This window comes from Aspergillus multicolor (assembly GCF_047715735.1).
Source record: "Aspergillus multicolor strain CBS 133.54 unplaced genomic scaffold BDW74scaffold_19, whole genome shotgun sequence".
In the NCBI taxonomy this organism is placed as follows: Eukaryota; Fungi; Ascomycota; class Eurotiomycetes; order Eurotiales; family Aspergillaceae; genus Aspergillus; species Aspergillus multicolor.
This window is the reverse complement of record NW_027395970.1, coordinates 305,639-321,215: the sequence shown is the minus strand read 5'-3', so window position 1 is coordinate 321,215 and position 15,577 is coordinate 305,639. Positions and strand designations below refer to the sequence as shown.

Here is a 15,577-nt window from a genome sequence, read left to right as displayed (position 1 = left end):
CTCTATATGTCCGCATACGCGCCCAACGCAGACTGGCCACCTGTGTGGATGAACAAGGCATTGACCTGTTGTTCCCCTTGAGTAGGAGGACTGGCTAGTACCTCCTTCTCTATCTCACCCCCAGTAGCCCAATGCATCATGCCCCTCGCCACCTTTGCCGTATACACAGGATCAAGCATAACCTCTTCCTTCTCAGCCACTAGAGAGAGCGTCTCCTTCGTCCGTGCGTCTAGCACACCGTATCTCTCTCCAGCGAACCGGTCATCCAGCACAACATCGTCCATCGTAACATCAGTCTGGGGATCTAAGCCAATTATCTCCCCGGCGCGTCGCGCAAAGCGAAGGATGCGTTCTGTGTGGTACGGCTTTCGCATCGTAGGCGAAGTGAGGATCCCAATGACCCTGCGCGGTCTTCGTGTTCGCTGTTGCGACTGTGATTTCTCCATCTTCTCGAGGAGTTTAAAGCCTGCAATCAACCCACCAAGCGTACTTCCACTCCCACACGCCACGAAGATATAATCGAACCGTGGCTGCTGGGCACCGTTGCCATTGGATCTCTCCAGAACCTCCTTCTCCTGCTCCGCAATCTCAAATGCGCACCGTGCGTACCCTAGTCCACCCAGCGGATGCAGACTCGCTCCCGATGGAATCCAGTACGGGACTTTTCCCTTCGCCCTGAGATCATCCAGGACCTCGTCCACAAGATCATCCTGCGTTTTTGGTGCAACTGGCTTCTCGAACATTCGCACATCTGCACCAAGCAGTTTCACGACCTGGACATTACCGGTCTTTAGAAAGGCGTCTTTGTCTTTTGCACTGGACAATCCACCCCCCGTGCCCTTGTGCAAAAGCACCAGAGACTCGAGCCCGATCTTCGATGCAACAGACGCAACTTGTACTGTATGGTTACTCTGAATCGCACCCTCAGTAACTAGCGTCGTCACCTTTCCTTTTCCATCTAGTGGAACAGGGGAATCCGCCGCAACACCAGCGCCGTATCGTGGGCTAGAAGAAAGGATATCTGGGATGATATACTCGAGCTTGCGGTACTTATTCCCCGCACATGCAAGTGGGGAAGAGTGGTCTTCGCGTTTTGAGTAGAGGGATATGTGGGCATTAGATTTTCCTTTTGTTGCTGAGCCGGAGACTAACTTTGAGAGATTTTGTAGTGGGTGAATTGGAGACGAGAATGGGTAGAGCAGGTTTACCCGGGGGATGGAGGCGAAGGGGTCCGGGAGGGTGAGTCGTGGTGACATTTTGGGATCTTGGTCTTTATGTATGTGCCTGGCTCTATCCTATGTACTTAATGAGATAGGTACGCCTAAGAGTTTGGGCTGGGGTATTAATGTAATCTGTATCTACGTCAGTGAGGAGCTGTACCTCGGGAAGAGGACGGGAGGCACAGGCTCTATCCTGAGAATGCACCTACTGTAAAGAATGAGGGAGCACTGGAACAAGAGACAGACTTAGAAGAGGCTGTCTATAAAGCTAACAAACAACAGGCGCTCGTTGAGGACAAGGAAGGATCCATGCGGGGAGCTCCTTCCTAACTGGGACAATGTGATGGTATCATAAGGCGGTCTGGGACGCGGTGGCTGCCAGGGTCCATTCTGACGGATTTATTCTCCACGTTCGACGTCATATCTGTATGTTCGCGGTTTGATATGTGATAGTGGTAGAATTGGTATATTTGACTCGCTGACTGAGTATGAGTACAGCTTGAGCTTTGGGTGCCTTGGAATGGTTCCAGGATAGCGTAACATGAAGGAAATACTCGAACAAGAGGTGGATAGAAGGGGAAGACAGAGAGCTGAAATCTATAGATAGCAGCCGGAGGAATCTAATGTAGCAAGGACGGGGCCCAAAGCACCAGATGGTTACTAGGGTAAAACAGCCCGATCCAGATGCAAGAGTTATGAAAAAAAGACATGAATAAGGAAACACCGTCGCAATGAGCAAAATGTCTAAGAACTCCGGCCATGTAGATGGTAGTAGTAGAAGCAGTACCCAGATGCCGAAATATCCCATGCGCACCACCGTCAGATGCAATGCAATGCAATCGTCATGCGATAAAGTAGTGAAAGAGGTCCTCCGGCGTCATGCTGGGTATCCATGATATTATGCAATGTAGATGCAAGATTCAAAGTCCGGGACCGAGGCAAGATAGATGCGAAGCTATTAGAAACATTCCCATTCGCAAAAAACACACCAGCGTGCGACACGGTCTGCTAGAACGAGTCCTCGCCAGGGACCACGCTCGCCGATCTTGATGACCGTCTCCCATACGCTGCCATCGGCGGTGCATTCGCTTGGCGAGTCTGAAGTCTTTGGGCTGCTGATCATGTGGTCGGCTTTGCGGGTGAGCCGTAAGATTTTGCCAGAGGGCGATTGAATCGCTAGCTTGGCAGGCTTTTCGCGCCCAGAGTTGGAGCGCGTGGAGGAGATGGCTGAGGTTGAGGCGGAAAATTCGTTGGAGACCGTGGATAGAGTCGACCCTCCCGCAGAGCTCGAGACCATGCTGAGCGCGCTTGCCGGCCTGGAGAAGACTGACGGCGAGATGCGCCCACTGAAGCTATTTTCAGTACTGGTTGGCGGAGGAGCCGGCGAAGAAGGATGTTGGCGCACGGAAAACACAAATGTGTTGTTGACAGCCAGTTTGGAACACTGAGGCTGGATAATGTACAGGTCGTGACGCTGCGCGTGAGGAGTTGGATGACGAAGAACAAATTCATAAGGAGGATTCTCCCCAGTGTGGATGATTGGAAGTGCAAAGGCAAGTGGGTGAGGTATGTCTCGGCTGGAGTGCATGAGCCCTTTTCGGCCGGCATAAACCTTGACCATTCCTTGACCCTCGTCGCCCGGCAAGACAGCCTTGATGGTGATACGTTTCTGGCCACTGACCCATTCTGGTTGTACAAGTGCCCGCTTTCGCACAATCTCCCCGCTCTCAAAAAAGTCCCCATCGGCATCGCGAGCAAATGCCGGTGCCTCAACCTCCGCAGCACATTCCACTTCAGCTGGGACCAGGATGCGAACTTGGAGGACTTCCAGTCCTTCCAGACGAAAGACGCTGGTATCGTAGTCTGGAAACTGTAAGCCCATCTTAAAATAGGTTGGGCATACGGTTGGGAGTGCGAGAAGGACATCTGGAGAGATTGGAGGACATATATGCTGTCCCTCAGGCTCAAGCGGCACATGTGAATAGCAGAATTCGAGGGGTCGAGCGAGGAAGTACCAAGACTCGGCCGCTGTCGTATTGGTAGTCACGAACTGATTTCTGAAAGGATTTGTTGGGCTTGCGAGTGAGCAGTCCATAAAGTGCCATTCGCCGTCGACAAGCACTGCATTCCACCAATGATTCGGGCGCGAAAGACTATCCAAATCAAAAACTTCGCCAGGCGGTTTGAGGAATCCCTCGATCGCCTCTGCATGCAAACCAACCGCAGCACACATCTCTCGAACCAGGAAGGCGACTTCCTGGGCGCAACCCCGCTTGGTTTGTAGAACACGTTTCAGATCAATCTGAATATCTTCGATTGGCTCGTCCCATGCAATCTTTTCGCTCACCCAGGTGAAGATAGCGCGCAGCCTCTGCACGTCACTCTTGTAGGGACGGCAGACATATCCTTGGGCAAGACTCATCGGGTTAATCATTGGAGGAAGACTATTAACGAAGCGCGCGCTTTTGTCGACAAGGGTAAGATTGACACTGCCAAAATCGAGGGGCTCGCCGATAGGCAAGCCATCGATGCTCTCACCACCTTCTGCGGTCTCATGTAGTTCTTCAACTGCGTAGATCACAGGGTGGTCCATCATCTGACACCTCTCCGCTCTCTCAACCCTTTCATTCCGACTGGGAGACGTTGCACGGTTCACGTCGCGCCGCACTTGTACCCAATCTATGGAGTTACTGCCCATTCCCATTTCGCGGGCGGCGGCGTCTCGCATCGAATGCGAGGATGGGATTGGTGAGATCGCCCTCCCTTTAGTCGGGGAATAAGGTCCTCCGCTTTGCCCTACGGCAATGCTACTTCTAGCATTCGCAGCTCCAGTCTTCGCCGATTCCAGTATTTTCTTGAAAAACCCTTGCTTCTTCGCCTTCGGAGTTGCCAACCCTCCAAACACGCTGTTTGGCTCCTCCGGTGCGGGGGTCGATGCTGACCAAGGAATCGCAGAAGAGGCGCCCTGCCTGGAAGTGTTATGGCTGGAATGGTAGGAAATACCACTCATGGGCGATTCAGGACGCGACATTCGCGCAAGATCGCTGAATCCTCTGGATCGTACCGTGTCTACTGCGGTGCTTGGCCTCTCCCCTGCTCCATTACCCCTCCTGGCATAACTTCCAGCACTTGTTGCGCTAAAACCTCCAGCGGAAGCTCCGCTCATCAGACTTTGGCTGGTTCTGTCAGTGCTGGAAGTTTGATTGGTGATGTTACTTTGTACGCCACTTGAAGAATTCGTCGTACTCGACGACTTGGTATAGCTCCGATTCAACATGTCATTCCTGAGATCATTTCCTGACCGTCGGCTTCGTAACGACGGTAAATGAGTGGGTATAGAATTGTTGCGTCCGTGATATCCGCCGTGCCTTGGCGGTGGCGGAGGGGGCATGTCATCTTCATCGTCTTCGTTGTCTACTGGAGGCTGTATATCTTCGGACGCTCGACGGCCCTGCTCCTGCATCTGTCGGAGTCGACTTTCCATCCGTTGCACGTAATTATTGATTTGCGGAGGACCCTCAATGAACGGATCGTGTGTGTAGACGCTGTTCCTATGCGCAGTATCATTGTTGTAGTACTCCTTTTCACCTTCAAATCCCAAGGACGTCAAAGGTCGATTGCTTCGTTGCGCCCGTCGGCTATCACGCAACGATTCAAAGGCTGCCGGTGACCAAGGATTGTTGAACTCTGGCTGAGGAGATGGAGAATGCTCGCCTCGAGATATACCCATATCCTCGAGCGAAGTCATCACGTCCTCCATTGCGTCTCGTAATGGTGACGGTGTCTGCCCATTCGTATCTGAATGACCAGATGGTGATGGGGTTCGTGCAAAGACAACATAGCGATCATTCATATCCAATTGATGAGGTACACTCACAGGGGAAGGCTGACGCTGGACCGCAACTCTGTGAGGCGGCGGCGGCGGCGGTGGCGGGGAGTCTTCGCGTTCCGTGAGTTGTAGAGGGGAGATCTCTCGGGATGATTGATGTGATAATTGCATCTGATGGTGCATAGGAACCGCGGGGGACAGAGGCGAGTGATGTGTAATCTCGGGAAGCTGAGGTCGAGGAGATACCGAACGAGACCACGGATGGGATCCTTGGACATGGCTGTACTTGGGAACCGATGACGATATTAAAGGCGAGTGGCGACCAATATCAGGAGGCTGAGGATGAGGGGAAACTGCACGCGCCGATGAATGCGACATCTGGCTATGATTGTACATCGGAACTGAGGGAGACAATAGAGGTGAATGCTGCGAGGCTTCGGGAAGCTGAGGCCGAGGAGATATTGCACGAGATGGAGGACGGGAACGAGAGCGATGAAGGCTGTCATGCTGTTGAGGTGATGGCTCTTGGGGTGGGTGCGGTGAAACTCCTCTAGACGGCAGCCGGGATATTGACAGAGGTCGCGACAAGGAGCTCTGTTGCCTGGACGCTCTAGTTGGCGTGCGCCCGGCCTTCGTTCTTCGGGAAACTGTGCCATCGCGCGGAGGTGTCTGAGGGATTGTGCTTCCACTCGGTGACGTCGAAGACGGGCTGCCTCCAGAGCCAGATGGCGCGAGAGCTTCCTTATGCGCTTGGAAGGGCTTTCTGAAGACGGTTTTCTGTTTCTTCGGGGCCGACGTTGGATTCGTGATTGGGGATGCAGCTGCTGGAAGCATAGGACTAGCCGCCCTGGTGACTGGTACAAAATCCTCCCCTAGAAGCTGGACAAAATTGGAGGGAAACAATCCCACCATGCGCCGGTCTCTCCGCAATCGACCCATCCACCATTGACCATCCCCCGCATTCAGACATTCAATTAGATCCCCCTCTATAAACCCTAGATCGCTTTTCGCTTCTCCTCCCCACGAATATATTGCCCGACACCAGCAGGGAAACCGGGTCGGAAGCTGGGGTGCGGGGGCCGCCATGACGGCGAGCTAAGGTACCAAGCGCCCGCGATAAGTCTCCGCGCCGATGATGATTGACGGGAGTTGAAAGGGCGGCTGACGAATCACTCAATTGAGCTGACAGGGCGTCGTTGGATAGAGACCGTTACTCTGAAGGGGCGCGGTAAACAAAGGAAGGGCTCGAGGGAATACGCGCAGGGATACTAGCATGGTACGGAGGAGCGGAGGAGAGGAGCCCAAGGGAGTGGCTGGGAAACGGGGCGGAGAGAGATCGTGCCTAACAGGACCCGCCCTGTTGCCGGTCGAGGACAAAGAGAAGGGAAAGAGACAGGGAAAATTAGAGGAAAGAGAGAGAGCAAGAGGAAAGAGGGAGGGGTAGAGCGCGACAGGAGCTGGCTGAGCTGAGAGTTGGAGGAACAACAGACGGTGACGCCTAAAGTTGTTTTGCTGCTTGTTGACTCGCTGCTTGTCGCTGGGCGGAGCTGAGGCCCGTGTTTACGTGGTCGCTCGATCGGGTCTAGTGTAATTTGTTATCGATAAGGCTCAAGCTTATCCTTGCGTCTGCTCGTCTTCTCCTCACTCCTCCTTTCTTGGCTTCCATCGAATCTAGCAATTCGCTTTCTTCCTTTCATCGAGAATATAGCCTGATCTCAGTCTTCTACTGGTATCTGAAGCCTGTCACCTTGGTTCTGTAGACAGCCCCCTTTTGCAATGGACCAATGACGCTAGCTGGCCGTCAAACGACTCATGTCCTACTACTAGCTCGCTACTAGCAGACCCATGGTTCCCCTCCGATCCCGCGCAAAGTACCGTGGTCAGCTAGACTGACCTGCTCAAGGAATCAAGATAGGCATGATCTACGCATATAGCTAGCTATTCAGTAATTTTGAGGTACCGATTGACTTTCGTGCAGATTCGGGCGGACCATCGCTCACCCCTAACTTCGAAAATCTCCGAATGCATATTTCGGGGGCAGCATTCCACCTGAACGCCAGCGATCACTTCCCGAAGCCACCGCCACGCTCATGCAGTGTCTCAAACTACGAGTGATTTCTGTTGCTTTAACCGGGGCCAGGGCCTGCAAAGGCCGACCAGCCACCTGCCTAGGAAAGGTCGCATACCAAGCAACAACAAACGTAGCGGCGGCTGCTCGGAACATTCTCCCTGACCCGGCTTTCTCTATGACGCCAATTCTATCTTCCGCAACTATGTTCTGACATAATCTCCTAAGATGAACTTTCTGCTTAAAGATTGTGTTGGCATCGTTTGAGCAACTGAACCCGTCGAGAGATCTGCGCCGATGATTTCTAGAAAGAGAATGCAAGCCTACCTTGTTGACTTTGGCACAAAATATGTGCAGCCTGGCAGCACCGAATTTCTTGTCTCAAGCAGACTCTGGCGTCTATGAAAGACGAAACTGGAAACAGTATGAGACTGACTTAGCACAAGTGTCGGGCGAGCAGAAACCAGATTTGCTGAAGCAGCAAGGCCTGACCCTGACTACTTCAGCGTGGGCTTTTGACGTTTTCTCCATGATCATGGAACTCGGAAATCCATGTTGTGTGGCTGATCATGAGCGCAGAGCGCCATGCTACTCACGATGATCCGATGTCATGATTCTTATCGTGTAGACGTCTTCTAAAATGCCTTTGAGGGCCTGTAGAGTCACAACCGTCCGAATGCCCCTTGACCGGAGGCTAATTAATGTAGCACATTTATGCTAACAATTGAGGGCTATAAAAATCTAGAAGACGGCGCATCCTACAAGCCCTCATTATTTGAACTTTTCGAGCAGCCTCGCCCACTTCGTGGCGGTGATCCATCAAGCCACTTGGCTTGAGCCCTCATTGTTTATAAGATCAAAGTGGATGATGTACTTTTGGCGAGGAGCTCGTCAATAGTGATGACGTTGAGCATAGAGCCCCGACAATCGATTCATGTAACCCTAACCAAGGACATCCGGGCTCCATTGATCACGCTGCGATGATTGTAGTCCACTTATCCTTACCATCTCACAATGTGAGCGCTGCGCTTGATGACGATATACAGTGGCTTTTACGGAGGAAGTGGCTCTTTGATAGAATTGATTTTGGTGGTGGGCAAATTGAGCTTTGGTGCACGTGACCCCATCGCTACTTCCATTTCCGGAAATCGGGAACATCCCTCACCATTCTTCATGATCTCTCGGAAATTCATGTTTCTCGATACTTTAATACTATTGGGTCGATCTATATTAATACCGAGCGATGCATTTAACAGCGCATTCAGCCAAGCGAGCTGGCCTTCCCTCTATATCAGGTATTTAGAGTTGGACCCGAAAGCAGACGGCCGCTTCTCATTATGACGCTGCAGAATCTCAAGGCATTGATACAAGTGGAGCTATAGACTGAACTCCGGAAGCCCCCCGATCTAGATCTTTCTCTTCACAAGCTGGCCAAAGAGAAGCTCTCTCCAGGGCCCACAGCGTGGCGACGGTTGTATTCGAGGCTTCGAGCAGCCTGTTTTACCGGCTTGCCGATGCTACATTACCCGTGGATCCAAAAATAGTGCCGACTGTGGTGTATAGGCCACGCTTGAAGTATGTCGCAATTGCGTATGGAAAGTGGGCCACCCTTGCAAGGAAATCTAGAAGCCTTCTATCGGTATAAAAGTCTACCCATAGAACACCGCGGCGCCCATCGCCGCTGGTTTGGTTTGAACTCACTTCTTTTAGCCAACGGATTCCGGCTTTTACTATCCTGGCGATGGAGGACCCTTACCATGTCTATCTCTTCGGAGATCAGACAGGTGATTTTGAAGTCGGTCTCCGTCGTCTCCTACAAGCAAAGAATCACACAATCCTTTCGGCCTTCTTCCAGCAAAGCTACCATGCACTGCGGCAAGAGATCTCTAGTCTTCCACCAACTGAGCGCAGCATATTTCCTCGGTTCACAAGCATCGTTGATCTGCTAGCGAGACACTGCGAATCTCCGGGAAACCCTGCGCTGGAGAGCGCGTTGACTTGCATATATCAGTTGGGATGCTTCGTCAAGTATGTTGCAGGTTGATTCCAAAATTTGCTTCATCTGGGCCAAGGCTGATCGTTGCAGTTACTATGGTGACCTTGGCCATGCCTATCCGTCCAGTTCTCAGACTCAACTTGTCGGGCTGTGCACGGGTCTGCTCAGCTGCGCCGCCGTCAGCTCTGCGAGTAACATCGGCGAATTACTGAAGCCAGCCGTCGAAGTGGTGGTTGTGGCCCTTCGATTAGGGCTGTGTGTCCTCCGGGTGCGAAACCTCGTCGATCAAGCTCACGCAGCACCGGCCAGCTGGTCAGCTCTTGTCTCCGGCCTCAATGAAGCCGAGGGCTTGGATTTGGTCGAAAACTTTAGTAACGATAACGTGAGTTCCCCAACGCATCGTGACAACCAAGTACTAAACAGCCTTAGGGTATTGCTCCGGCGTCTCGTCCGTATATCAGTGCAGTCTGCGCCAACACATTGACTATTAGTGGCCCTCCTGTCGTCCTCGACCAGTTTTTGGAGACGTCTATCGCACGGCAACATAAAGCCGTGAAAGCTCCAATCCATGGCCCTTTCCACGCCTCTCACTTGTACGACGACCGAGACGTGGAGAGAATTCTAGAGTCTTGCGACTTGGAAATCGTGAGCGCATACAAGCCGCAGATTCCGGTTCTATCAAGCAATACGGGCACGCACATTGAAGTCGGAAACATGATAGACTTCCTCAAAGTTGCCTTGAGGGAGATCCTCCTCCACCAAATGTCCTGGGACATAGTGACAGATTCATGCATATCGGTCTTGAAGTCAGTAGGTAACCGCAGACCCAAGAAGTTGTTTCCAGTATCTACTTCGGCCACGCAAAGTCTCTTTAACTCTCTCAAAAAAGCGGATTTGACGAACATCGATGTCGATGGAGGAATTAGCGACATTACGGCAGAGGCTCAGCCTGTCAACCAGACAGGCAGGACGGAGCTTTCCAAAATAGCTATTATTGGAATGTCGGGACGATTTCCGGAAGCTGATAGTCCCCAGGACTTTTGGAACCTCTTATACAAGGGTCTCGATGTGCACAGAAAAGTTCCCGAAGACAGATGGGATGCTGACGCGCACGTTGACCTCACGGGCGCTACTAGGAATACAAGCAAGGTCCCCTACGGATGCTGGATCCGGCAGCCTGGCTTATTTGATCCTCGCTTCTTCAACATGTCACCACGTGAGGCGCTCCAAGCAGACCCTGCTCAACGTCTTGCGTTGCTCACAGCGTACGAGGCGTTGGAAGGGGCTGGATTTGTCCCGGATAGTACACCATCCACGCAAAGAGACAGAGTCGGTATATTCTACGGGATGACCAGTGATGATTACCGTGAAATCAATAGCGGTCAAGACATTGATACATACTTTATCCCGGGTGGCAACCGCGCTTTTACTCCAGGACGGATTAACTATTACTTCAAATTTAGCGGACCCAGCGTCAGTGTCGACACGGCCTGCTCTTCAAGTCTAGCAGCTATTCATCTAGCCTGTAACTCGATCTGGAGAAATGACTGCGACGCAGCCATTGCCGGCGGTGTGAACATCTTGACCAACCCAGACAATCATGCTGGTCTTGACCGTGGTCACTTTCTTTCTACGACTGGGAACTGCAACACGTTTGATGACGGAGCCGATGGGTACTGCAGGGCGGACGGTGTTGGAACAATTGTTCTGAAACGGCTTGAGGATGCTCAGGCTGACAATGATCCGATCATCGGTGTCATCAACGGCGCATACACGAATCATTCGGCTGAGGCAGTCTCGATTACTCGCCCCCATGTTGGAGCACAAGCATTTATCTTCAAGAAGCTGCTCAACGAAGCGAATGTCGACCCCAAGAGTGTCAGTTACATTGAGATGCATGGGACCGGTACTCAAGCTGGCGATGCGGTTGAAATGCAATCGGTCTTGGATGTCTTTGCTCCAGACCATAAACGCGGGCCAGGACAGTCGCTCCATCTGGGCTCAGCAAAATCTAACATAGGCCACGGTGAATCAGCTTCGGGCGTGACATCTCTCGTGAAGGTGTTGTTAATGATGAAGGAAAATATGATACCACCGCATTGTGGGATCAAGACAAAGATCAATCACAACTTTCCAACCGACTTGGCGCAAAGAAATGTCCACATTGCGCTTGAGCCAACGGCTTGGAATCGGCCCTCCTCTGGAAAGCGCCGAATGTTCTTGAACAACTTTTCCGCTGCTGGTGGAAATACCGCGCTCTTGCTGGAAGATGCCCCCATTGCTGATCGTCACGGACAAGACCCTCGGAGTACACACGTTGTGGCTTTATCTGCCCGATCTCAAACGGCTCTGCGGAACAATATCGACTCAATGTGTCAGTTTATCAGTGATCAAGGGAAGACTTTCGGGGTCAAAGACAGCGACACGCTCCCAAGCTTGGCGTATACAACAACAGCGCGCCGTATCCACCATCCTTTCCGAGTCACGGCCATTGGATCCAGCCTACAAGAGTTGCGTGACTCTCTGAGTGCAAGCTCCAAAAAGGATGTTACCGCAGCGCCCGCCAAGCCTCCTGGTGTCGGTTTCCTCTTTACCGGCCAGGGTGCTCAATATGCAGGTATGGGCAAGCAACTGTACAAGGAATGTTCTCACTTTCGATCTACCATTGAGCACTTTGATTGCATCAGTCAAAGTCAGGGTCTTCCTTCCATTCTCCCTCTTATTGATGGCAGCGTACCCTTGAGCGAGCTGAGTCCTGTTGTGGTGCAGCTTGGAACTACATGCGTGCAACTAGCGTTGACTAGCTTCTGGTCATCTTTGGGTATAAAGCCGGCTTTTGTTCTTGGACATAGCCTTGGGGACTTTGCAGCTATGAACGCTGCTGGTGTGCTATCAACCAGTGATACAATTTACGCTTGTGGCCGTCGAGCCCAGCTTCTTACAGAGCGATGTCAACCAGGAACGCACGCCATGCTCGCTATCAAAGCTCCATTGCTAGATGTCAAGCAGCTTCTGCAAGAGGGTGTACATGATATGGCCTGCATCAACTCGCCCTCCGAAACTGTTATCAGTGGTCCCAGAGAGGCCATCGATAAGCTCTCTCGAGACTGCTCAGAGCAAGGATTGAAATCTACCGTGCTGACCGTGCCTTACGCCTTCCATTCTGCTCAGGTTGAACCTATACTGGAAGACCTGGAGATGATACTGCAGGGAATCACCTTCAACAAGCCCTCAGTGCCTTTTGCTTCGGCATTGCTTGGTGGAGTAATCACTGAAGCCGATTCTGGTATCCTCAACGCAAAGTACTTGGTGCGACACTGTCGAGAAACCGTCAACTTTTTGAGTGCTTTCGAAGCGCTAAGGAATGCAAAGCTCAGCGGTGATCAGACTCTCTGGCTCGAGGTTGGCCCGCATACGATATGTTCGGGAATGGTGAAGGCTACACTTGGACCGCAAACAACCACTGTGGCATCCCTGCGACGCGATGAGGACTCCTGGAAGATCCTCTCAAACAGTCTCTCAGGTCTTTATCTAGCGGGCGTCGATATCAACTGGAAACAATATCATCAGGACTTTTCCTCCAGCCACCGAGTGCTTCCACTACCAGCCTATAAATGGGATCTGAAGAACTACTGGATTCCCTACAGGAACAACTTCTGTCTTACCAAGGGCTCTCCTGTGGCTGCTGTGGCGCCTTCCACACAGACTACTTTCTTGACGACCTCTGCCCAGAAGATTGTGGAGAGTCGCGACGATGGGTCCTCGGCAACAGTAGTGGTGCACAACGATATTGCAGACCCTGATCTAAACCGAGTTATCCAGGGCCACAAGGTCAATGGAGCTGCACTATGTCCCTCGGTAAGTAGCCCTAGAACCCCCATTCAAGCACCGAAGCTAACACCCTACGAAGTCTCTCTATGCCGACATTGCTCAGACGCTGGCTGAATACCTCATTGAGAAGTACAAGCCGGAGCTCAGAGGCTCAGGTCTGGACGTATGCAATGTGACAGTTCCAAAGCCCCTCATTGCAAAGACCGGAAAAGAGCAGTTCAGAGTCTCGGCGACTGCTAAATGGGCGGACAAATGCGCATCAGTGCAAGTCTACTCCGTTACGGCGGAAGGCAAAAAGCTCGTTGACCACGCAAGCTGTGAAGTTAGGTTCTTCGACTGCGCCGCCTCTGAGCAAGAGTGGAAGCGAAGCTCATATTTGATCAAACGAAGCATCGAGATTCTCGAAGACAGTGCCATCAAAGGCGATGCTCATCGTTTGCGACGAGGGATGGTCTACAAGCTCTTTAGCGCACTGGTCGACTATGATGAGAATTATCAATCAATCCGTGAAGTTATTCTGGACAGTGAGCACCATGAGGCCACTGCTTTGGTCAAGTTCCACGCATCGCAGGCTAACTTCCACCGCAACCCATACTGGATTGACAGTTTTGGCCACCTGTCTGGATTTATCATGAATGCCAGCGATGAAACTGACTCGAAGAACCAGGTCTTTGTGAACCACGGATGGGATTCAATGCGATGCCTGAAGAAGTTCTCACCGGATGTCACTTACCGTACCTATGTTAGGATGCAGCCATGGCGTGACTCCATCTGGGCTGGCGATGTCTACATTTTCGAAGGTGATGACATTATTGCCGTGTACGGGGGTGTCAAGGTGAGTTACTTTCATCGATTGGAGGGCCATTACTAACGCCTCTTGATTAGTTCCAAGCTCTATCGCGTAAGATCCTTGACATTGCTCTTCCGCCAGCAGGAGCTCCGAAGTCGCAGACCTCGCCAGCACAGGCCCCAGCTTCACAGAAGCCGATCCAACCTGCAAACACTACCTCGCGCCCAGCGCCGCCAATGACAATGAAATCGTTCGTCAAGAAGTCATCAGGGCCAAGCGTGGTTGTGCGAGCACTCAGCATCCTAGCATCAGAAGTAGGACTGTCCGAGTCCGACATGTCTGACGACCTGGTGTTTGCAGACTACGGAGTCGACTCGCTACTGTCATTGACAGTGACCGGCAGGTACCGCGAGGAGCTGAACCTAGATTTGGATTCGTCAGTCTTCATCGAGCAGCCAACAGTCGGCGACTTCAAGCGACTTGTTACACAGTTGAGCCCGTCCGAAGCCAGCGACTCATCGTCCAGTGAACGGGAGTCCGAGTACTCGTTCAACGGCGACAGATCTTCCGGGCTCACAAGCCCTGCGTCGCCTGGCATCATATCACCGCCAAATGAGAAGATCCTTCAGGTTCATGAAAATGATACTATGAAAGAGATTCGAGCCATCATCGCCGACGAGATTGGTGTGTCGGCAGACGAGATTAAGGGCGACGAGAACCTGGGCGAGATGGGAATGGATTCGCTTCTCTCTTTGACGGTCCTAGGCAGAATCCGCGAGTCAGTCGATCTCGATCTGCCCGGAGAGTTCTTCATCGAGCACCAGACCCTCGATCAGATTGAAACCGCTCTGGACCTGAAACCCAAGATGGTTCCAACCGCTGTCTCCCGCCCACAAAATATTGCCCTGCCAGAGACAACGTCGATGAAACAGCTGCCAACCCAACCTATTAAGAGTGCCAGCGCGGCTCACCCACCGGCAACGTCCATTCTTTTACAGGGAAACCCAAGAACAGCCACGAAAACACTCTTCCTCTTTCCTGACGGCTCCGGGTCCGCAACATCCTATGCCACTATCCCGGGTGTCTCCCCCGCGGTTGCAGTCTACGGCCTTAACTGCCCGTACATGAAAGCGCCGGAAAAACTCAACTGCAGTCTCGACTCCCTGACAACACCCTACCTCGCCGAAATCCGCCGCCGCCAACCAAAGGGCCCCTACAACCTTGGCGGCTGGTCCGCAGGTGGAATCTGCGCATACGACGCCGCGCGCGAACTCATTCTGCAGCAAGGCGAAACAGTAGACAGCCTACTCCTCCTTGATTCGCCTTTCCCCATAGGTCTTGAGAAGCTACCTCCCCGTCTGTACGGCTTCTTCAACTCCATCGGGCTCTTCGGCGAGGGCAAGGCGGCGCCACCAGCCTGGCTGCTTCCTCATTTCCTAGCATTCATCGACTCGCTTGATGCCTACAAGGCGATCCCCCTCCCCTTCAATGAGGCAAAGTGGGCTGGAAAGCTACCGAAGACTTATATGGTCTGGGCAAAGGACGGGGTCTGCTCCAAGCCTGGGGACCCCTGGCCTGCGCCTGCAGAAGACGGCAGCAAGGATCCACGCGAGATGGTCTGGTTGCTGTCCAACAGAACGGACCTTGGTCCCAACGGCTGGGATACGCTCGTTGGGAAGGAAAATGTAGGTGGCATTACGGTGATTGAGGGCGCGAATCACTTTACTATGACGAGGGGCGAGAAGGCGAAGGAGCTTGCGGCCTTCATGAAGAGTGCATTGGGGGCTTAGGCGGTTGATTCAAATTGTGTGCTTATTGCTTTCTTGTCTCAATACTGCTGTTT

The 15,577-nt window shown here is 52.4% G+C and overlaps 3 protein-coding genes across 3 annotated transcripts; 1 reads left to right on the top strand and 2 right to left on the bottom strand.

Moving 5' to 3' along the window:
• Positions 1 to 2: 2 nt before the first annotated feature.
• Positions 3 to 6,135, bottom strand: BDW74DRAFT_168959 (uncharacterized protein; the record flags this gene model as incomplete). The annotated part of the gene is made up of 15 exons (XM_073726918.1): positions 3 to 1,288; positions 2,253 to 2,518; positions 2,552 to 2,694; positions 2,725 to 2,871; positions 2,902 to 3,090; positions 3,124 to 3,341; positions 3,375 to 3,477; positions 3,508 to 3,788; positions 3,822 to 4,126; positions 4,163 to 4,292; positions 4,326 to 4,435; positions 4,472 to 4,683; positions 4,714 to 4,765; positions 4,799 to 4,858; positions 4,892 to 6,135. The coding sequence occupies 15 exons, from the start codon at positions 6,133 to 6,135 to the stop codon at positions 3 to 5; spliced, it is 4,746 nt and encodes a 1,581-aa protein (XP_073582164.1).
• Positions 6,136 to 6,721: 586 nt separating this feature from the next.
• BDW74DRAFT_156390 (uncharacterized protein) lies at positions 6,722 to 7,514 on the bottom strand. Its single transcript, XM_073724988.1, has one exon. The coding sequence runs from the start codon at positions 7,271 to 7,273 to the stop codon at positions 7,052 to 7,054; it is 222 nt and encodes a 73-aa protein (XP_073582163.1). The 5' UTR covers positions 7,274 to 7,514; the 3' UTR covers positions 6,722 to 7,051.
• Positions 7,515 to 8,858: 1,344 nt separating this feature from the next.
• On the top strand, positions 8,859 to 15,524 carry pksP (polyketide synthase alb1; the record flags this gene model as incomplete). The annotated part of the gene is made up of 5 exons (XM_073729568.1): positions 8,859 to 9,145; positions 9,204 to 9,495; positions 9,543 to 12,971; positions 13,024 to 13,779; positions 13,830 to 15,524. The coding sequence occupies 5 exons, from the start codon at positions 8,859 to 8,861 to the stop codon at positions 15,522 to 15,524; spliced, it is 6,459 nt and encodes a 2,152-aa protein (XP_073582162.1).
• Between the last annotated feature and the right edge of the window lie 53 nt (positions 15,525 to 15,577).